The sequence below is a fragment of the Pholcus phalangioides genome, unplaced genomic scaffold (genome assembly GCF_987345545.1).
Source record: "Pholcus phalangioides strain wild (caught in Gottingen) unplaced genomic scaffold, Ppha-v1.0 ptg000015l_1, whole genome shotgun sequence".
NCBI lineage: Eukaryota > Metazoa > Arthropoda > Arachnida > Araneae > Pholcidae > Pholcus > Pholcus phalangioides.
In genome coordinates this window covers 10,271,457-10,295,515 of record NW_028301608.1, presented here as the reverse complement: position 1 = coordinate 10,295,515, position 24,059 = coordinate 10,271,457, and the positions used below count along the sequence as shown (strand labels likewise).

The window sequence follows — 24,059 nt, the reverse complement described above, 5'->3', positions numbered from 1 at the left end:
ACTTATATAAAATATTACATACCACCTTTTTCCAAAAAAAAAATAGCATGTTAAATATATGTTGCATATATGACAAAACTCAAAAAGAATGATTAAATTATACTCAAAAGAAAGAATTTGCTATAGTGGTTAGGGAGCTAGCTCCTGATTGCGCAGGTCTGGGTTCGAGCATGGATGTCTACTAACACACTACTAGCAAATTCCACAGACAGATCGTTGAATGGATCTCTTGGGAACATTGACGTACGCAAAGAGAGGGTTTTGGGGTTCTAACTCCCCAAGCCGAGATTATAGTGTTATTTTGCAGGAACTCCCCCCCCCCTCCCCCGTAATCCCACCCTTGAGAAAATTCTGCGTACGCCTATGGTTGGGAATACGTAATGATCACGTTGTTTAAAAATAAATAAATAAAGTTTTAAAGCTTTGGTATTTCAATTTTTGAGTACGTATTGAATATTTTCAATCACATATTTTCTAATAAATTTCTATGAACCAAAAAAAAGTCATTTTTCTTCTAAGAAAAGCTTACAAAAATATATGGATTAAATTCTTTTTTGCAGAAAAGAAAGTGTTTATGTTTGGCAAAATTGATGCAGACAGCTTTTAAAGTCTTTTAAAAGTATTTAGAGAAACATTCAAGGAATGAATAACAAGAGGGGGAAAATAATAATAATAATAAGTATAAAATTAAGAAAAGTATCTTAAAACCGTTTAAAGCTGCGACGCGACGAAGGGAAAAATTAATAACATGCCTTAGAGAAGAATAACAAGAAAAGAAGTTTGGGATATGGAGCAAAATAGGGGAAAAAAGTGGAATTATTATAAAATTAAAATTCCACGCCAGGCATGCAATTTATGCGACCTTTTCTTAAGACGAAACTCTCGGTGACGCCGTTGAATTTATTTGCCCCATGAAGCTGTCCAATGTTTAATCCTCTTCTACCCACCTTAGTAGTTAGTTAATAGCCGGGTGAAAAAGCCAAAAAAAAAAGATTATGATGATAATAATAATAATAATAATAATAATGGTTAAAAAAATCAGCGTCCATTGTCCCAAGCAACAGCAATAGCCCTAATCTTCTTAAGGAATACTTATTTTCCGGAAATAATGATTAGGAGTAGTTCCGAGGGTCCCTCTTTGATGATTGATCGCGTACATTTACGCGGGAGCTGCTTTCGAACACTGTTATTAAATGTAAAAGAGAATTTTTAAGGAGTTTTCCACAGGAGAGAAACGTGTGAGAGTTTCCATCTGCTTTACCTCATAATCGGATGCGTACCTTTGCCAAGTTATAAAATTAATGTTTTTTTTGTTTTTTTTTTGCAGAGCTTCCACTGAAATATTTCTGCACATTTGCTCCGTCGATATATTGGTAATATGATAATCCTGAATTACTTTCTGTATTTTTAGAATAATTCACCAAGTATAATTCACCACCGAAATGAAATATTTGAATTGAATTGTATAAGTTTTTGAAAATAATAGGCAATGAATATATATTATGTGTTCAAAGTCTACATATGAGTAATTACGCATAATCACCAAACAACGGTTCGTTTTGACAAAAATTTTCTTGCATAAATCACTTTTCTCAGCCATACTGGATAATTTCCAAATGATATTTTGATAGATTTGTTGAATATTGAAAAAATTTACCATCTTTCTTCACTTCATTTAATCAGTTTATAAGTTTTGCCCTCGCGTGATATGCGCACTACATTTTTTTTCCCCATAAAAATTATACAAATACAAATACAAATACAACGCCACAACAGGCAAAATGCCCAACGAGGTGGCTGATAAAAAGATGCCCATAAAAATATGGTTGTCATACGTTTCAAAAATACAGCAACCCAATTAAAAATGCAATTAACACAAATTACAAACAATATATACACATGATAAAATATTATACAATGCCCATAAAGAATACTTATGGTTGTCTTATTCTAAGAATGGATAGCTTCTCGATTTACCCCAACATGTTTATCGTATTTCTTTTTAAACGTGTCAATTGTGTTACAATTTACTACCTCCGGGGGTAAGCTATTCCATTTATTAACAACCCTATTGGAGAAAAATTCCCTGCGACACCATAACCTTGCATTGTCCCTCACCAATCGATACTGGTGTCCCCTTGTAAAAGCAGTCGATTGGCGGTGTACTAAAAGTTCATGGTCCATCCTATCCATCCCACTGAAAATTTTGAACACTTCGATCATATCTCCTCGACACCTGCGTTCATCCAATGTAAACATATTCAAAAAATGAAGTCTTTCTTCTTTTTTGTCTTTCTTTCTTTAGTTTATGTTAAATCAAAGGAGATGTGCGTGTGTGTGAAATAGATGAGAACATAAAAATTATTAAACTTCTAATGTTGGCTTGTCACACACGTATATGAATGCGTAAACATAACCAACATTACTGATCGAATTCATAATTACCAATACGAAGTGAGGAAATCACACAAAATAAATGCGATAAATTAAAAAAAATATATATCAATCTCTTATCAATGGTGAAGGGAATAGACGGTTCCTATATATTATGCAGAGGTGAAATCGGAAAAAAAATTATATAGTTCCAACCGGGACTCGAATGTAGGTCTTCTTGTAAACCGGCAAGCGCGCTACCATATACGTCAGTGGAGCCTACACAGGTCCCTATGGTAGTGTGCTATCCCGGTTTGCATGAGAACGTAGGTTTGACTCCCGCTCTGTATGCTATATGACTTTTCTTTCCGAGTTCACTTCGGCATAATATCCATAATATTCCCATTTCCTTAATGAATTGGCCTGAGAAAAAACCGTCTCATTCTCTCTACCAATGATGAGGTGGCATAATCACCTAATTTATCCCGTTTACTGTAACATATTCATTGTTGATATCTTCACACAACTATGAATGATGATAAAACACATGTATACAATCATTTTCGTCATAGGGTGTGTGGTCAAATTTGAAAGGTTGAGGTGCAAACCATATTGCTTGCCCAAAACCATATTGGTGGCACATTAGTGATACTAATTTTGGCTAGTGATACTACATTAGTGGTACTAATTTCGTGTTCAGTAATTTTAGTGAAGATCCCGTACGCAATGCCAAGAGATGACCTACAAAAATCAATCGAGAGAGAAGGGAGACGGGTGCTATGCAATCGGCCTCCGTATCCAATCCGTTGAAGAAAAAATGCAGTGTTTGAATAATTCTGCACATCACTGAGAAATGAGCACAATATCCCATTACGTTGAAACCGCGTTCGCCCTTAGATTAAATTTTAGTTTTTATTGGTGCAACGACCATCAAGGGGATTTACTGTGCTAAACAGGGATAAGCGGTTCAATGACTTTCGGCAGATTCTGCACTAACTAGGGTACCATGAGGAAGCCTGCGACATTACATCCCCTGTAACATCGGATGGTTGGCATCACATATTGCAGAACCCGGTAAGATTGCAGATGGCAGCACATTACACAGAAACAAATTTCGCGTTAGATTCATAGCACTCGCACGCACATTCAGGCATGTACCAATTCGTTAAAAATTACATAGGTGAATGTGTACGAGTTGTATGTACGGTTAAGCAGTAGAAGTAGTAATTAATCTGGTGTGAAAGCATGGTATTTGCTACCGGTGAAGTGGCGTGTGTATTCTCGAAGAGAAACTTCTGCCGTTTTTACTATATACGTGATATGACAACACATTGTATGACCAAAATTCCTTGTTTAAGTGTCTTACACCCCGTCTTAAAATGTGTCCTATAAATTAAGAATCACACTGTATATATTACTTCAACTTTTAATTGAATCAGAATTGACCGAGTCTCAAAATACATTTTTAGACTGATTCCTCGATGTACGAAATTACGGAAAGGGAATTATGTAAGAATATTTTATTCTTATGGGAAACGAAAAACAAATGTTTCAGGGCATTCAAGAATTTATGAAACGAATGGCGATTAAAGAAGCCTAAATCTCGAGCAAAAAAATTCGTTTGATATTTATTTTTTTCGAAAAATGAAGAAAATAGAGTAGATCGTACATGAACTCAGAATTCCGACGGAACTTGGCACTAATATGGCTAACCTGACATATACAAGACACGGCGATGTTCTATAACTTTATAAGATTAAGAGTTCTGCTCTTGTCGTATACTTACAGTTCATATCGATGGTGACAGATGACGAAGCAGGAACCGAGACGTTATTGTTCGAAGCTTGGCATGTGAAAACCGCCATCAGGTCATGCCTCTGTAACGATGAAATAACCAGTTCGTTCCTTAACGAACCGTCACTGTTAACTTGGTAAGTGTCATCCAAGAGAACAGATTCTCGCCACCACGTTAATGTTGGCACTGGCTTGCCTTCAACGAACAAAAATAATAAGATGCATCTTAGGCAATGGAATAAAAAATAATGACAGTAATTATTTTCTCACTCTTCCTAAGAAACATTCACGAAGGTAATCAGAAGATTGATTCAATATTTCTAATTAAACAATCATCTTTGTAAAGATAAAAGAAAGTAGAGAAATAAACCTAGTTAGAGAAGACGCATTAGACCATAAAAATAATTACTATTATAGTATGATTTTTTATGATGGTTCTTTTAATTTACGAGATATCTACTTATTGCATTCTGATGTAATCTCCAAAATTAGGGGGGATTATGAAGAAATAAAAAAGCCGCAATTACATTACTATTACTTAATATATATGATGAATTAGAAATCTTCACTAATTTTCTCTTTAGCAAACCTTCAAAAAACTCATTCTCTTCAAATTAATTACGTAAATAATTGATTGAAAAATGAAAACTAAATTTCATATTTGAATCATGATGACAATCAAAAGGAGAAATCATGTTATTATGTATTTACAGGCGTTAGAAATACCGACAGATGTATTTCTCCGAGGATGATGTCACTCTCCGCTATCCATACAAAGGTTTTTGATAGCTGGTTGATGCGGAGATATATATTTTCGGAAAAAGAGAAAATTCAACTGCCCCTGGGGGGGGGGGGGGATCGAACTCAAGTCTTTTTACTTTGCGGGTGTGAACGCCCTAGACCAGTGGTTCTCAACCTTTTTTTGTCCATGGCCCCCTTTCAACAATTTCTCGCTTCTGTGGCCCCCTTGCGAACATGAATAATTTTCTACTCCCCGTTTCTTCCCCCCCCCCCCCCACATTTTCCCATTAGAAGATAGTTATTCAAAAATTGTCTGAAGTATAAATATGTTTGAATTTAATTTGATTAATTTTTAATTTATGAAAATGACGAAAAAGCAAAATAAACATAATAGAATAAATCCCTTGGGGTCACAAAGTGTCTATCATCGTAATGTTACTTTTTGTGAAGTTTATTGTTTTGTGTTTTTCTCAGTTTGATTTGTATGTATTATGTGTTGTGTCAGTCCAATTTAAAAAAAAAATATATTTTTAATCAATGTAAACTCTGCGTTTGGAGACTGCACAATGTCATCAAGTTACTCTTTACTGGATGAAATTTTTATTATTTCCAAATTAGTTTTTTTTTTTTTTTTCGTGTAAAAGATTATGGTTTCATTGAGAAATGCCAGTTGTAGCATCCAAAATATGCATTCTTATAATGATAAAAATCGCAAAAAGTGGTAGCAAGCAGTTTTATTCTCTTCATGCGGATAAAAGTAGTAATGAGGGAGTAGCCACATAAATGAATCACAATTGAAAAGTTCAACCTTCTACATCGTTTTCAACAATAATACATGTATCAAGGATATACTGTAGGTTCATGTTGTAGCCCTACTATGAATTCAAAAAAAAACTAAAATACGTGCGAAAACTTTTTTAATATTTGTTTGAACCATTCATTCCAGAGAAATCATGTAAGCAGTGACAAAACTGTTCGTGTGAACATAATAATGATTCATTGTCAGGATTTCAAGCCCATCGGAAAATATAATCAGATCTTCAAATAAGAAAATTATCAGTTTGTTGACTTCAATACGGTCAAAATCTGAAGTTTCATTGGATGACAAGCTACCTTCAAATGGCTTTTTGGTTCATATTGTGAACGCTCTCTCGCAGGCGAACGAAGCAACGTGCGTGTTGGCTTAAACACAACACAATGTTTCACATAACAGTCCGTACTATATTTCATATACAGGGCGCTTAGGTAACGGGGCATATGGGATTTTACTGGCGAACCATTGGTCCTAGAGGCATACTTCCAGTTGGAAAAAGTACCCGAATAATGTGTAGTACTCACAGATATTTGATTCATGTTGCCAGGGGTTACATAGTTATTAAAATAAAAATGTTAACTTTTTATGCGGACATCCTATGCCCCAAAACCCAATTGGAAAGTTGTTTCCTGGTCTCCGACAAAAAATTCAACGTGTCTAAGTTCAAATTTTCACTGAGATATTCCAAGAAAGTAGGAAAAAAACAGCATTAAATGAGGGGAATCCATTTTATCCGCATCGAATGCTGTTTTTCCCCAAATTTCCTCAATTTTTCAAATTCGCATAGCTTGGTGAATATTGCACTTAGAAACGTGAAATTGTTTTAGTTGGCATTGGGAAAGACAGAGCAACAACTTCTTAATTGGGTTCTTTGGCACACGGGGACGGTATAAAGAGTTTTTTTTTTATTTTATAGATTGACATAGGAAAAATCTGGAATTCCTTTGTAACGAAATTTCGTTATTACGAAGTGATTTCTCGGGTCTCTTGGAGTTCCGGTCTAATGGGGTTTGACCAAAGCGTTAATAAAGGGTCTTTAATACGCTTTAGGTTTGACTGTATTTCCCCCCAAAAAAATCTGACAGTAAAAATCTTTGCAGTAAAGTAATTGAACTTCGGCAATTTGATCTGAAAACAGTCCTTTTTATAATGATTGTGTCCTTTTTACTTTTATAAATTTAGGAAGGAAACAAAAGGAAGAAAGGGTGGGGAGAAAAAGAAAAATGGCCAAGGCGGGCTCGGTTGTGCGTAAATGCCTTGAAATTCTACTTGTGCGCAAGGGGATTCGTGCCTCACTCTCAGTATTATGACAAAATTTCACATTTATGAGACGTTTGACTACGGGCACGAGATTAATCTCTATATATATAGCTTTCAATATTAAAATATTTCATTTATACGAAGCACAATTTCAATTATTTGACATTTTTGAGTTCAATTTTATTCAATTTTGAGACAATTTGATTCGAACTCCAAATCTTTGCAATTTAGACATCATTTCCAGCTATCAAATATAAGCAGTTTTTGCAGATTGTGAAAACGCGTTGCTGAATTGGTTTTGCATGCGTATTATCAACACTAAAAACCATAAATTTTAGGTTGACAGATACAAAGAGATGCATTCAGCCGGTTACTGACACTTCAAAGTGAAAACTTACGTGAGAATTTATTGCACTTTTTTTTAGAAATCAGCAGATGCAATGATTCTCAAATAAACGGATTTAAATTGCTTTAAATGTAGTCATACGCCTTTTTAGAATCTTTTTCTCATGTCCACAACATTGTTCTTGCAGGATAGGAAAATTGCATTGAAATTATTTAGGATGCTGCAGGTCAGTAGTAGGGCAGTTAAAAACTTTAAAGATGTGGTGTCAATCTTAGAGGAAGTCCCAATACAGGGGCGGATCGAGCTTACCTGCCACCCTGGTGCGAAGCCTCATGTGCTGCCCCTACTGGCGACCCTGCCAGGAGGCTGATAGGGCTTCGGTGAAGGGCACCTGGAGATAAACCCAAGTCGCATATCATTGTTTATCATGTAAAATGTGCGTGACCATACGTCCCGCTTTGGAAGTAGAAATTTTTTTGTCTTTTGTTCTAGAATTATTTTAATATTTTTTTTCAAACCGAGCACAACTCAAGTCTATCGCCGTAGGTAATTGACTACCTAGGGAGTTGCGCCGAAATTGTAAGTGCGTGTACCTAACAGTCTGAGTGTGTGTCTAGTGTTGTGTATGATTCTTCAGTGCTGCCATCTATATCTCACAAATGAAATGAGTGTTGTGTAGTGACTGAATATTTGTACTGTTTGTAGGCCTGCTGCTCTCTGGGGCGAGACTTTTTAACGGGGAGATCGGCTAGCATTTGCGCCTCGAAGTTGGGAGCCACAGTAAACCAACTTCAGCCGACCACCACTGTGGCGACGGTGGGGCTCGAACCCGGATCCCCGCGATGCGAGTCCGTCACTATGACCACTCGACCACCACATCGGCTTATTATTATTTTACCATTCTTAATAAATGCCAGATAACTTGATCTTTGAAAGAGCACTTATTTTTGTGAGCCATCATCACTTATCCTGTGAAGATGATATTTAACAGGGCAATTTTTATGAAGAAAATTTTTTCAAAGGTGTTTCTGGTATTCCAGGGGCCGGGCAAGTGAAAAATCAAATTTTTCCTTTGCCTTCATTTGACTATTGTGGATCAAATTCTGAGTGAGGGTACGGGCCCCTAGGCTTTGATCTTTTGCAGGCCTTCTCCCTGTCAGATTTCTCACGGCCCCTTCTATAGTTAATGTATAGCCTTAAAAAGCCAAAAAACTATGAGAATTATCCCGGGCTCTTGTGGAGGCCATGGGTGAGGGAACCAAAATGCACACATGGTCCTTGTAATAGAGTACGCCACCCATGCGACCCATTGCGACCACACGGGCACCGCTTAAGAGGATGTTAAATCCGGGGTGAATGGGTAAAAAAAATTCCATTGGCTAAAAAAAACCAAACTGTCGGCTCTGGAGGGGCGCAAAATCCGAAATGAAGGGCCGAAAAAAAATGTTTTGTTAGGAATTGTTTGGATAAATTGTGAGGGAGAGGCATGACCTTCTAAGGGTAGGGCTGACAGGGCTCCAGCTTGAGGCACAGAACTAAATCCTTATAACTTTTATTTTTTCACTCTATAAATTAACTGTAGAAGGGGACCCGTGGAAAATCGGGCATGGGTCCCACGAAAGATTCCCTGACGCAGTAGGTAGGGGCTATGGAGGGGGCAATAAGTAGGAGGCGCAAAAATAAGTCCCACACGGGTACAGATTTTGTCTCGAGTCGTCCAGATAGCTTACATTCTTGTTTCTGGTATTACGATCAGATGCCCTGTCTATTTTCTCAACGTTTCCGTTGTCAAGGTATAGTATGACTCAAAAGCGTGATGGCGTGAATTTTTACTGTGTTAAATTTTGTTGTCTTAAGTAAAGTCTACGCTGCCGCCCCTTACAAGCTGCCGCCTGGATGCGCCGCACCCCTTGCACCCTCGCTTAAGCCACCCCTGTCCCAATACATTATCACAGCAATGTAGTTTTAGAAAATTAAATTTCGCGGATATTTATCCTCACGTATGATTTGGTCTCTTGGAGTTCGTTATAACTAAATTCGACTTTATTTGTTTTCAGCAGAGGCAATGGATTAGCACCCCGTTTCAAAATTCATAAAAAATACTCCAGAGCAATTCTCTTCTCTTATTCTCTCTTCGATTTTTATAAATATATTCCCCATCAGACCACTCAGTGCTGGCTGAAGATAGCTTTGTGCTAAACTAGATGGCTATCCGTCTGTAATTGCATGAAAACGATTTTACAAGCTTTCATTTTTCACCCATCTACTTCTTGTATTACATTTACTACGAACACTCAAAAGAATGTCAATGAATGGTCAACAAATATTTGTCTCCTTTCTTTATGGCGGCCCTCTTTGAATGAAAAGTCTAAACAAACAAAATTTTCTGTCTTTACAGGTATTCCATTTCGTTTAAACCTCTTCTACAGTTTGTGTCAGTGTCTACTGTCATTCCCAAGTCGTAAAACCACCAAGATTACATGAACCACTTTTTTTTAATTCCTTCTTCTTCATGTTAATGTTACTTGAATGGGGAAAAATTACGAAAAAGATATTCTATGCACATTTTGTTTAAAATTAAATTTTTTTAGTCAGAGTGACTAAAAAAAATTTAATGTCACAAATTTCTTCATGGCCCCCGTATCAGTAGCTGTGGCTCCCCTTTTGCAAGATTTTCATCCGTGGCCCCCCTGGAATATCCTAGGGCCCCCCTGGGGCCATATGGCCCCCGGTTGAGAACCACTGCCCTAGACCACTAGACTTCAGAGGCAACGAATACCTCCATCTTTCCATGGAGCTTGTGTGGCCGTACATGGACGATGGGACACAATTCAGGCCAAAGCTCATAATTGCTGACACTGCCTCCAGATGGCGGCTTATCTGAGGATGTTTCTGTGCCAATAAGACAGCAATCTTCCGATTGGTGTTCCGTTTCCAAGATACTAGAAATGTTGGAGATCGCTGGTGAAGTGGGCTTCTGTCTCTACTGAACCAACAGGAAATGCTTGAAGTAGAGGAAAAAATGCTGCACTCACTTTCAAAAAATGTAAGGGCCAGAAATAAAACAAAAACAATTCACGCTTGTATTAAACGAAAATGGCTCACATTTTGGACACATGTTGCGACATTTTGCAATACATTTTGTTTTTTTTTATACATAAATGTTGTTTTATTTGAAGTGATATAGTTTTTTTCGCATAATTTGGAAAATAAAATATTTAGAACAAGTAACGGGAATTTTGGATCACTCTGTATTTTTTATAATTCTGAGGAGGTCTTACAAAAATTATAATAAGTATTCTATGCTACATTATAAATAAAAAAAATCGTTCAGTATATAAGCCGATTAGCTCACCTCCTTTGGCATCACAGTAAAGTACAAGCTCTTCTCCCTCATTGTAGGGCCCAATCAGACTTTGGAGGACTTCAGCTTTCACGTCCGTGATCACAGGTTTACCAGGAGCCACTGCAATAAAGGCATTGATTTGTGCTAAGAATAACTTCAGAAAAACTACTCTTTTCATGCTTCGATGGTTATAAATCATTATAAACGTATTACTGTATATATACCACATTCCTCAAATAAGCACATGGCTTTTCTTTCTTTTATTTATGGTTTTCAAAACATAATTTACATTTACACTTGCGATGTTTACGCATACGTTAAATTTGCACTTCCAAAAAATTCATATACAAAAATTTCAGTTCTCTAATATTTAAGGAAATTCCGAGATTAAATACAAAACAGGGCTGGAAAAATTCCCAGTCGGACCTGTAACTTAAAATAGCAAATGTCGAAATCGATATTTTACAGGCTCGAAACATGTTCTCACTGGATTTACTCACTTGCCAAAAATTCTAAAAACAAACTGATTTATTATTTGCATAAAAATATAGAAGGTGATATAAGTAGTAGGTTTTTTTGTGCGGCTCTACAACAAAAAACAACTACTGATATATATTTTTTGTTTTTAAATCGAAATTTCGAGAGATACAAAAATTCAAAAGTAACCAATTGAAAATCTAAAATTATTCAAGCAACTAATTATTTAATTTTTCGTGTACTTGGCATCGTAAAAGAAATCGTCATTACAATTTCACCTCGCTTATAGGTTCACAACGGATTCAAGGTACGCGACCAGAATTTGACAAGCGCGGGACTAGGATACGGTGGCCAGATCATACGACTGAGAAACCGGGACAAATCGTGATTAAACCGAGTTGTAACGCAAAATCACTAATAAAAACCAGGAAATCCGGGGGGGGGGAACTCATTACTCGAGCTAGGATTTTTATGACCTAAAAGCCGACAGAATACGTTCCAAAAAAATTCATTTACGCCGCAAGAAATAAGCTGTAAAAACCTAAAAATATGCCTATATAAATAGGCTGACCATATTTCCTTGGGGAAATTATGAAAAAGCGCTAATCATTGAAAAAATTTTAAAAAATGAAAGTTTATTACATTTTTTAAATCGAAATATAAAAAAATAAAGCTATACATTTTTGAGGTTTTTTTTTACATGTGTGTGCCCGGTCGAAATTTTTAAAATCCCTGGCATGCCGGGCAAGTGATATTTCCGACCCTGATAAAAATACGATGATAGTTAATACACAAAGAGAAAAATGCATAGAATAAAAGTTTGAAGAGTCCATATATAAACACAAATGCTGAAAATAAGTACAATGAAGAAGAGTTTTGTCACTTTTTTTCTTTCGTGAAATATAATTCATTAACCTCTTTATGATCAGGGACGTAATATTATCAAAAGTCCAGTCGAAGAGATTGAATGCATCTATTTCTTCAACCTATTTCTTCCTGATCGCGAAGGGTTACTATAACTGTACGAAACAGAGTTGTGTGTGTCCGTCCCACGCCCCCCCCCCCTCCTTCTGTCACCACCATCGTGATATCTCAACGAGATAACGATCAACTGATAAAGATGGTGGCGGTTCTCCTCAGCTTTTTCTCCCTCATCCTTCTCACGGCATCTCCTCCCACAGTCATATAATGTATAATCCTTCTATTATATACTGCACACTGCAGAAGTGAGAAAGAGAACTAAAAACAAGTAAAAAAACTACAAAACAAGTTTGTAGCTGAGGGTGATATCTAGAACTCAATATCTCTGTACTGTTCCTCTCTCCTTCCCACCCTTTTCTCTTTTTTTTTCTTTCTTACCCTTTCTTCCTTTTTAACGTGGAACAGGGCTACCACATTCATCGCCTATACGTCTAATACAGATCATACAAATTTATCGCTAGCAGCTTGTAGCGAAGAAAGTAAATTAAATAAATAAATAAACAAATAAATGAAAATAAAATAAAATGAATAAACAACACATAAAAAATAAAAAAAAAATAGCGTCAGAATGTAGTGATTAAAGCCGCGAAACATTATCGAAAACGAAACAGTCGGCTACTCATCGCCTCTCGCGTTTCTTTGCGCTATCTGTAAAAAAAACGTTTTTTTTTACTTTTCCCTTATTTCTTCTTGCTTCTGTGTTTTAGAAACTATTTATTAGTTTATTACTTTCTTTATGCTATAAACCTGATCTCGTGTATTGTTTGAATGTCAATCTTAACAATCTAGGGTTGCGGATTTTTATTATTCGATATTACGAAAATACTTTTGCCTGTTGTGGCGTTGTTTTTGTATTTCTACACTCGTGTGCAAAATTAAGGGAATTTGCACATTGTGTGTGTGTGTGTGTGTGTGTGCGTGCGTGTGTGTGTGTGTGTCTATTTTCACAAAAGGTGCTGAACGAAAGGAACTAATAATGCCACCGAAGAAGTATGCAAATATTTAGTGTCGAATACGTAAGCGTGCACGTGCGTGTGGGTGGAGCTGTGACCACGGATAAGGGCACGAGGAGTTTTCCACGATTCGTGTGCTCGTACTCCTACGCAATATTCGCTGTTTTTCTCTCAAGAGTTTGGTAAATTTTATAAGCTATCAGGTAAAATGAATAGCCACAAATGTATGGATGACGGAATGAGATGGACAACAGGCAGGCAGGCAGGCAGGACAATTGCAAGTGCAGGTGGCTACAGAGCTCGATCTAACGCCCATTGTGATCTGCAACAGTTTCAGAACACTGGATCCATATCGAAAAAACCTCGACAAGGTCATCGAAGAGTTACGACGACCAATGAGTACCGTTATTTGGCGCTTTCGGAGCGGCGCCACAGCCACAGGACTTTTACAGCATCACAGCTCTCACGTGAGCTGCATGCTGCCACTGGAACTCGAGTTTCACGGTTTACTGTTTCCCGAAGGCTTCATGAGAGAGGGATTTATGTCAGAAGGCCCGCTGTTTACGTCCCGCTCACTGCAGCACACAAGAGAGTGCGTTTAGCATGGTGTAGACAACATCAGCCTTGGACCAGGCTTCACTGGAGCACCGTGCTGTTCACAGATGAGTCGAGATTCAGCCTGTGCACTGATTCCCGACGTACCCTCATCTGGTGAGAGCCTGGTACCCGATGTCATCCCTCCCACATCAGGGAAGTGGACCACTATGGAGGTGACGGAGGTGACCAACTGCTAGGAGGTATAGAGAGGAGATCTTAGAGCCCTATGTTTGATTTTTCAGGAGTGCAGTTGGCTCTCGGTTCCTGTTCATGAACGACAACGCTCGTTCACATCGCTCTTACCTAGCCAACGATTATCTGGGAAGTGAGAATATTCGGCGTATGGATTGGTCATCCAGATTTTCTGATCTAAACCCTATAGAAATTGTCTGGGACGCTCTTGGGAGGGCATTTGCATCTCGTGATTTCCCTCCGAGAACCATCCTGGAGCTGAAAACTGCGTTGCGACTCCTACTTAATCGAACATGCACCTCATACACATTCCTTTCTAACGAATCGGCACATGCCGGAATGTGTGTTCTGAGTGTATGCTTGGCCCTAACGTGTTTATGTTGTCGAGTTGCGCTTGTTTCGTGTTCATGCTGTCATCTGGCTTCCATTTTCCGAAGTAAAGATGGAAATGCTTGAATTTTCATGTTTTGTCAGCATCGTGTTGCAGGCCTGCCTGCTCTCTGCGGAGAGACTTTTTCAAATGGGAGACCGGCTCACACACATTCAGTTTGAAGGTTTCTGGAAAAACCTGTGTCATCTGTGCAACTCCTGCAGCAGCGCAGTTGATGTTATAACTATGTATTCGTACCAAATTTCATTGAACCACTAGTTTTTCAGAAATTCCACATAATGTGCTAATTCTCTTAATTTTGCACACGAGCGTATGTGTATGTGCGTATCAATTCTTTTCCCACTATTAAACTAATTCAAACAATATATATAGCTGTTTATAACTTTGAAGTAGCTCGTTCTCTTAAATAATAATGAAAACTCGTATATATGGTATCGATGTAATTTTTTTCCTCTAAGGGTTTATGATGTAATTTTTATCCTAGAACACTTCCCTACACGTGGCGCATTATCACAGGTTGCAATTATTTGTCGCTTTTGCTCACTAATATCGAATAGATGAAACTAAGGCTTCTTAAACGGAAAACCACAGTAATATTATTTAAGTCAATATATATATGAGTGAATAATATTAGAAAAATCACATTTCCTAAAATCGTATCTTAAGATCTTAAGAAAGAAAACTCTTTTAAAAATGTAAAAATGAATGAAATATATAAATTGATAAACAGGAAAACATAAAGAAACTAAAGAAATCAATAGATAAGAAAGCAAAAAGCCAGATACAGATTATGTATATGTGTTTCTCGTGCTGTTCAGTTTATGTTATTACGGTTCAGACTAGCGATTAATAACAATTATTATTGTTTTTGCACGTCTACTCTATTGTTTTTGTGTTGTTTCATTATTTTTCAGAATTCATTTCGCTTCGGTGGCAACTGCGAGGAGAAAATTAGTAAACCTTTGTTCTCATGTGAACACGTATACATAAAACAATGTAAATATCGGAAATTCTTTCTTTCTGTTAATTTTCTTCAAAGAAATCTTTCTCTCCCGGGAATCTGTGATTTAATAGAACAGCACCGAAATATTTTTCTTATACTTTTCAAGTTTATGTCATTAACAGAGACACATTTTTTTTTTGTTTCTTTTACAATTTTTTTTTTTTTTTTTTGTCAGACAGATAAATTTTGTTAATATTATTATAACTTTTCTTAGTATTCATCTGCGCCATTCTTCTATGGAATTTTCTTATTTTACGTTTGAATACATATTTATAGAAACCGAATGAGAGAAGTATATTTTTTCATAAATCCAAAAGTTTTTCTGAAGAACGAATTTTTTATTCGAAAACTTCTGTTTCGATGCTATTTGTTGGGACACCGATATTCTGCCAGGTAATCAATCTATTCATTGTACAGAGCGGACTAATGGAGGGAATAACTAAGTTTTTTTTTTTTCCTATTTCCGAGAGAAACTATCAATCTTGAGAAATACAACTGTAATGCATATACGATTTAGCAGAAATGACACTAATGATGCATGGAAAGAAAGAGAGAAAAATTAAATTATGATTATCATTTTGTGGGATACGAGAGAATTCTGTAAATGCGAACTAAATTCAAGTTCCGATATATTGGTTTTGTCTGTATGTAGTATTCCTTTGTATTCAAATGGAATATTTCACCTCGTATTTATAACCCAGGTATATTTGATCAGAAGGGCTACTATAGTCTAATATGACATTTCATATTTCTTATTTTTTTTACATAATTCACTATTTTTATGTGATAGAACATATTTAAAGGATTTTAAGGCACTAATTTGCATATTTGTACATTTTTAATGAGTAGTTTTCCTTTCCATGATCCCATTTTCAATCAAAAGACTCATACAAGTATAAGTGTTTTTTTTGGAACATCTTTACATTAGACCTAGTCACAATACCAATTTTTTCTCCTCCTTTTTACAAGCTAGACACAAGAGTTTTGAGAAGTAGACCTGTTGCATGCTTATCCTCAAGGTTTTCTGGTGATTCCTCAAGTTTTCATTCCACTATCTTAACCCCAAGTGATGTATCATTCATGTTATGTATTCAAGAAGTACTGCCATCTGTCTTCGAATCCGGGAGCAATTCATTAGGTTGTTTTCCCTGAATGTGTATTACGGCACCAGTACAGTCGAACGTTATTATGAAGTCGCAAAAATATAAAAATAAAGTTTCGTACTAAAAGAATTTGTATTAACCAACAAGCCAGTGAATTGATTATGCCCAACGTGGAAAATATTGAATTTATATTAACCGGAAAATATATTCAGCCTTGAGTAGGTCCGACTTTCCTACCATTTTAGCATTAAGTTTATAGATGAAATTTTATTTATTGGTCTAAATGCCCCCCCCCCCCTCCCAGCCTTCCATAATGTGATATGTTTTTAGGCAGTAAACTTTCAGATAAGTACAAAAACAAAATAATTCTGTTTGAAAAAAAATTGTTTCACACACTGATTTTATTTGGCAGTTCCTAAATTAAAAAAAAAATTAGTTCAAATAACGACTGATGATTTAAACCGTTTTAAGGACATCGATATTCCTCGTTCGTATATCATTTTACTGAAATTAATTTTACCGGGAATGGGAGAAGACAATTTTTAGATAATTTTTCTTGTGTTATAGAACACATTTTTAGGTTTTTTCGGGCATAAATGCGTTTTTTATCGAGCATTTACAAGTAGTTTTTATGAAAATTCTAGCCCAAATAATGAGTATTTTTTAATCTGTCCAAATACTTCTGATCACTAAGCAGAATACAGTCATTGCATGCATACACTTGTTCACTCGTATCAGTAGTGAAATGTGCGTTTCTGGGCCGTAGAAGCGTCTATGGGACACGTCGAATGTCACCCACCCCTTCAACTGGACACCTATACTCTTAGTAATCACTCACTTGATCACAAATACGGTCACTCAAACAGTCACTCCTATACTCTCTCACTTGGTCACACGTACAGTCACTTACCCGGTCACACACCCACTTACATCGTCACTCACACATTCAGGGCAGGCGAAATGTCGAATACAAAACGTCGGGGGTGAAATTTCCGTAAACCGTTAAAAATGCACTTTTGAAAATTAAAATTCGTTTAAAACATCGCATTGATAAACGTAATTGGTGGATATGTTATTGTCAGTGCTTGAAATTGGCCAGTTAGCGAAGTAGCCAATTTCGTTATAAATTGCCCAGGCTAATTTCCGAATCGATGGAATTGGCGCCAGTTCGCGAAGTAGCCGGAGTTCCCTTGCCAAAGGCCGATAACAAAAGGCATTTTTTACCTCTCGCCACATGGAGCAACAGCTGCAGATACAGCTGCTATATATAGCCATGTAAACCGTTTCACATCAGCTCATCGAACATTGGCTAGGGATCTCTGGCCATTTCACGAATTGGTCGGCCAAATCCCGAATCATTTCTTAGAATCCAAATTTGCCCCAAACTCTCAGCCACTTTTCGAATTGTCAACACTTCTGGCTTCGGCAATAACATACAACAATTTTTAACATAAATGTGATAGAACTCACCAACAACTCTGAGGAAGACCGACATGTAGCGCGTTCTGGCTTTCTTGAAATCCGCCCTGCACTTGTATTCTCCTTCGTCTTCTAGCATAGCTGGGTCGAGCTTTAGAACGGCAGGTCGTTCAGCTATGTTTAAATAGGCTCTAGCGTTCAGGCTATCTTTGGCTGCGTGCCTTGCTTGATCTATCGTCCCTTGCCTCGCGTCCAGGCTGTATATTGGCGTGGTTGATTCGTCTTTATACCATAAAACAAGTGCAATAGCGTCGTCCAAATCATCACCTCCCGGGGGTGTGATGTTACACGGTAGATTGACTGGTGTTCCGGCGACTCCGACCACTGTTATGGGTATTTCTGGCACTTCTGTACAGAGAAAAACGAATATGATATTAGTCACATCCAGACAGAACAGTAATTTTTAACTAAAATTAAAAGCGTGCAATAATTTTCCATATTTATCTAATACATATATGTCACGTTAAAAACATTTCAAACTAAACAAATCAGCATCAACTATGATATAAATCAGTGGTGCGCAAACTTTTCAGTCCGCGGACAATAAAATTGTATGTATAGTGTGACCATATATATAACTTGGTTTAAACAGGAAATTTCCGTAATTTTCGACGTTCCTACTTTTTTTTTAGAAATTTTCCGGTTTTTTTCACTTATTTTCAATGCGGTTTATCAGAACTTTTGAAATCAAGAATTAAGATTTCTAATATACATGTCACGTTCAAAACATTTCAAACTAAACAAATCAGCATCAACTGTGATATAAATCAGTGGTGCGCAAACTTTCAGTCCTGAAACTTTTAGGATAATTATGACTTAGTCATAATTATCCTGAAAATGATATGATATTATGACTTAGTCATAATTATCCTGAAAATGATATGGTATTATGACTTAGTCATAATTATCCTGAAAATGATATGATATTATGACTTAGTCATAATTATCATGTCACACATGTAATTTAAACGTGTTCATCTCACATATCTGTCGAGCATAAACGTTTTGATTGGAGAAATATTAATTTTCTCCCATTGCGTCTTGTGGGAGCTCGCTACTCAACACTATTGTTGATTTTTCAGCAATTATAGCGAAAGTTGTTAACTTTACTGGCTTTTAACAGTTTTTTATAATTTTCGTCAAATATAGCCTTTGTTTATAAACAAAGGCTGATCGGCTCAACTCTATAAATAAGCAGTAGTTGAACATATAAGGACGCGCGCGCGGCGCGCGAGACGTGTAGCCGGAAGATTAGCTTGCAGCGCAACTAGGGAGAAATATTCTGCCACGAATCTTGAATTCCCTCTGCCAGCTGCTACACAGCGACTGCTATATCGTCGTTCCCATCGACAAAAGAAGAAATGGAACTCATTTAGACCCACCCAATATTCACGCACATAATTATGAAGCGGTTACTACTACTATTACTACATGTACCTCGTCCATGTTCATCTGTGGAACTTCTAATGAATCTGGGTGTAAGCGTTGTGAACCTAACGTGAAGTTTTTTTTCTATGTAATGCTTGTTGAGTGTAGTGCTGCCATCTGTCATCATTTTTTCTAACTATAAGTGAAGTGTGATGATTGAAAAATTGCATCGTCGTGGGCCTCTGTTGTTGTGTTGCTCTCTCTATCGAGACTTTTGAACGGGGAGATCGGCTCGCATTCGGCCCTCGAAAATAAAATTAAGATTTCTTAAGTCACGCTCACCGACAGAGAAAACCGACTTCAGCCGACCACCACTGTGGCTACGATGGGGTTCGAACGCGAAGCCGTTACTATGACCACTCGAACAACACAGCGGCAAATAAGTGGGCAGCCGAACTGTAAAGACAATGTTCGTGTCCCAAAGCGGTCGACTCTACTGACGGAAAATTAAATTATAAAGCTGAAGATAGGATGCATGGAGCCTACATGGGCCATGTTGATAGTCATTGCCCCTGGTATGTTTCCGATTTTTGTTACATCTCTATACCATAGCGTGTGTGGAAAATATCAAAATGCCCTCTAATTCATGAAAACGATGCACTTGGAGAATGCGGCTCTTCACCTGAATGCCCGATTCATTCGAACAGTTGTTTGTCTAGGGCACCCTATGAAAGAGTAGTCAAACTTGATGTAGTAATACTCAGAAATGACCAACAAATAATGTAAATATACGGAAAATACAAAGCTCCTAATGCATTTCGACACACGGTGGGTGTCGACTTCAGGGGAAACATAAATAACCGCTAATCACGCTCACCGACACCGCGGTCAGAACGGCCATTGCGTATGAAGTGAACAGACGTACTTTTTTGCCGCTGAGGAACCGAGAACTAAGATTTTGTATCCAACACAAGTAAGATCCTCGGTCAGCGTGATTAGTGATAGGTTCTTCCTTCTGAAGGCAACATCCACTATGTGTCGAAATGCATTAGGAGTTTTGTATTTTCCTTATTTGTTGGTGATTTCTGTTTCACTCTGAACTCCTGCGGCATTGGCATTTGCATCCTTTTATCCATTACCACCAACATCCATCCACTACCAAATCACACCGATCATCTGACGTCTCTTGAGCCCACCGGCCCTTCTTTGACCAATGATGCCCTTTCTCGAAATCAGAACATTGTGCTTATCGACGACGAAAAAGTATCTTTGTATGCGACTTGGTCAGATTAATGCTCCCATGAGTGCACAAGTGCTTTTAAATGCCTTTCTTACACGAATAAACTGAAGCCGATAATATTGTCGGTACTGAAGCTTTGATGTATTGCAGTCTATTTTAAATAATGTTAGAATACAGAGTTTCGTATCTGCAGCTTAATTTGTTTACGGGTACACGTGAATTACATCACACTATTGCGATCAAAATATCGTGTTTCAGACAGTGTAGACCAGTCATGCAACGCATATTATTTCTAACGTTAGTAATGCGTTTTATAATACAAATCCTTGTTTTCCTGCCCTTGATGATAAAAATAAATAAAATTAAGATTCTACTTGTTTTTTGGCGAATACAAAAAATACAAGTGCACTTCTTTTCAGCATTTTGAAACGAGAAAAAAAAATTCCATGCAAATCGAATGCCATGAATATTCGTAATACAAGAAAGTGAAAACCTCGAAATACAGAAGAAAAAACGAGCTGAATCAGTGCATGTCAGATTTTAAAGTAACTCTTTTCATCACGTTCATCTATTCTTTGAACTGATGCCCACTCGATATCCGTCCATTCTATTCTTCTTCAGTGACTTAGAAGCTCTCAAAATAAATCACTTTGTATTTTGTCGAACGAAAATTGGCAACGCACGCAAAATTTAAATCGTCTCTATGGAAACATCACGTATATTGGTATGCTGAATAAATGGAATAGAACTTGAACCCTTAAGAGGATTTTTTCTTGTTGTTGTTCCCAGACATTGGAAAACAAAGAGAGTTTTCTTTTGTCAAATCATCTAGTTGAATACGAGAGTTCGACTCATGGAAAAAATGGCTTGAAATAATATGCAATACATATTATACAATTTGGTCGTACTTGACAAGCGTTCATCCTCGATATGTTACTACAGATAGTATCGCATTTAACAGTGTTTTTTTTTTTTCATAACTTTCCTCCGCTTTTCTAATTCGAATACCTCATTGAATATTGCCTTGAAGTCAACTTTCTTTTGATTTCATTTTCATTAGAATAAACCTTTTGTTTCCCTAGTAAATTGTCTCACACAAAAGGCAATTTATTTCTAAACCTGTTGTTACTTTGCATGGTTTAGCAATATCCAGTAAAATATGTTACTATAGAGGATGCATAGGTAACAGGCGTTTTACTGGCAGACCGTTGACCGTTGAGGCATACTTCCAAATAGAAAAAGTATGCAAATAACATGAAGTACTTAGATATGTTATTCATATTGCAAGGGTTTTTTGTATAGTTATTAAAATAAAAATGTTAACTTTTTATAAGGACGCACTGTTCTCAAAAGCTCAGTTAGAAAGTTGTTGCCTTGTCTCTCCTAATGCAAACAAAAAGAGTTCCACGTTCATAACTGCAATATTCACCGCGAAAGAACAGCATAAAATGCGGGTAAAACAGTTTTTTCGTATTTAACATTGGTTTTTTTTTTCCATAACTTCCCTTCGCTTTTCTAATTCGATTACCTCATTGAATATTGTCTTTGAAAGTATGGATTTTTTGGAGGCATCAGGAGAGCCAGGGCAACGAATTTTGCAATTAGGTTCTGGGGCACCTGGGGAATGTAAAGAAAGTTAATTTTTTTATTGTAATAACTACACAACCCTTTGTAAAATGAATGGCATATCTCAGTCCTACACGTTATTTGGATACTTTTTTGTCTCTCTAGTATCAATGGTTCGCCAGTAAAATGTCATACGCCCTGTTAACTATGCACCCTGTATATACCCAGAATTTGTGTGTTCACGGGATACTAACTGCATGAGTATGCACTTTTCAAACCTGGACAGAACACGTTTTCGTATGAAACGATGGTGATAATTTTAAATTGAAATTGGGTGATGGGTTTTTATTCTGCGGTTTTGCAATGAAATAACAGTGAAACTTTGATACAACGATACTTCATATAGAGATAAATCCCTCAACAACGATATTTTTTCAAATCTTTTTTGGAATTGCCTGAAGCTCAATTTTAAACTACTCTTGATATAACGATACTCTTTACTGCGAAAAATCTCTGTCTAACGATATTTTTGAAGAGATTATTTTGAAACCGCTAAAACGATATGTTTTTAAATTTCAATCAAAACAATTTTCGAAAAATTTTACACTCCAATATTTTTTTTCGAGGGCGTCTAATGAATATCGATATTTTACAGCTCATTATCACCAAAATCGTTATTAAATATGTTGCACACAATAAGATTACACTAATTCCCCATTTGGAAATATAGATGACGACATTTCCGAGAACAAATAACACTCATTACCACAGATACACAGGTTGATTCTAAACTCACGGGGCGAACTTTAACAGATGTAATTAAGACTTCTAAACAACCATTTCTGGCCATAGAATGCGTGGTCGAATCGCAATAGCAAAGTGGGTATAGGGAATTTAGGAAGTACAGAACAGCACTTTACCAAAAGCAAATATATTTTTCTGACGGTTTTGCTGCAATAAGTACACCATTCAAGGACGCAAGACCTTGTGATGTGGTAGGCCTTCTCATGGCCAACTTGAACAACGTAGATTCTATCACATTCATTATACCGCTTGATCATTATTTGGCGCAGCATAAACTTAGTGGTCCTGGCGCCAATAAGAAAAAACTTCAATCCGATCCAAAAGTGCATGTGCACCCCTCGAATCGTTGATAATATAGTCACATATTGGAGCAAATCCATCCGAAAATATGATATTTGTTTTTGGTGAGGTACTGTTGAATATAGGGTGGCCAGATGTCCCGGTTTTTCGATATTTTTCGCCCTCTGCCAAAAAAATTATTTTGGGACACCTGTTTGTTCAGGATTTTGCGCAACAAAATATAATTGTTTTCAATATTTTTCTTCCATTTTAACCTTCAGCTACGTTAGATACCATGATAGGAATTTATTATTTCACTGTTATATCTTTTCCATGATAATATTTTATGTAACTAAAGACGCCGAACCCCTTTGGAACATTGTAGCCCTATTTACATGTGGAATATTATGGCTCGATGTGGTTTGGTGAATATAAACTCTTGTTCGGCATTTTTTTATCTTTCCAATGTTGCCCCGTTTAGAAATGAAAATGAATTGAGTTTTGAAAGAATTGTTATCACAGAATGGAGGTAGAAATTTCGAAGGCTTTGACTTTGAGATTATAGATGTATTAAAGGGAACCATTCATAGCTCGGCCTTTGCTCCGATGTGGGATATAAGCCCGTTATCTCGTTAGGTTGGGATTATCCTTTTGACGGAAATTCGTTTACAGTATTAGTGTAATGTGTTCAATCGGTTTTACGTTATATACTGAGCATAAAGCACTGCTGTTAAAGTCCACACTGAAAATATTCGGAGTCCTTGGAACGAATGAATCAATTTTGCATTGATTTTCCTATAGTGGGGAAAAAAACTATTTCGATTTCTGAAAAACTCGGTTTACTAACGGACATCCGTGACGAATTAGTTTGTAAACCGACTGTTCCTAGAAGCATAAACGTTGCAATATGAGACTAAGACTACTTAAGTTACCCCCTCTCCCCCAGTTATTT

General features: G+C 36.8%; 1 protein-coding gene across 2 annotated transcripts in view; it reads right to left on the bottom strand.

Moving 5' to 3' along the window:
- Positions 1 to 24,059, bottom strand: part of LOC149075438 (kin of IRRE-like protein 3) — a 233,485-nt gene that overhangs the window by 60,912 nt on the left and 148,514 nt on the right. For both annotated transcript variants that reach the window (XM_089242774.1, XM_089242775.1), the window contains exons 2-4: positions 17,842 to 18,198; positions 10,684 to 10,794; positions 4,160 to 4,363 (exon numbers count right to left, since the gene is read on the bottom strand). In XM_089242774.1, coding sequence (XP_089098900.1) covers positions 4,160 to 4,363; positions 10,684 to 10,794; positions 17,842 to 18,198 — 672 coding nt within the window. The remainder of the gene's footprint in view (positions 1 to 4,159; positions 4,364 to 10,683; positions 10,795 to 17,841; positions 18,199 to 24,059) is intronic.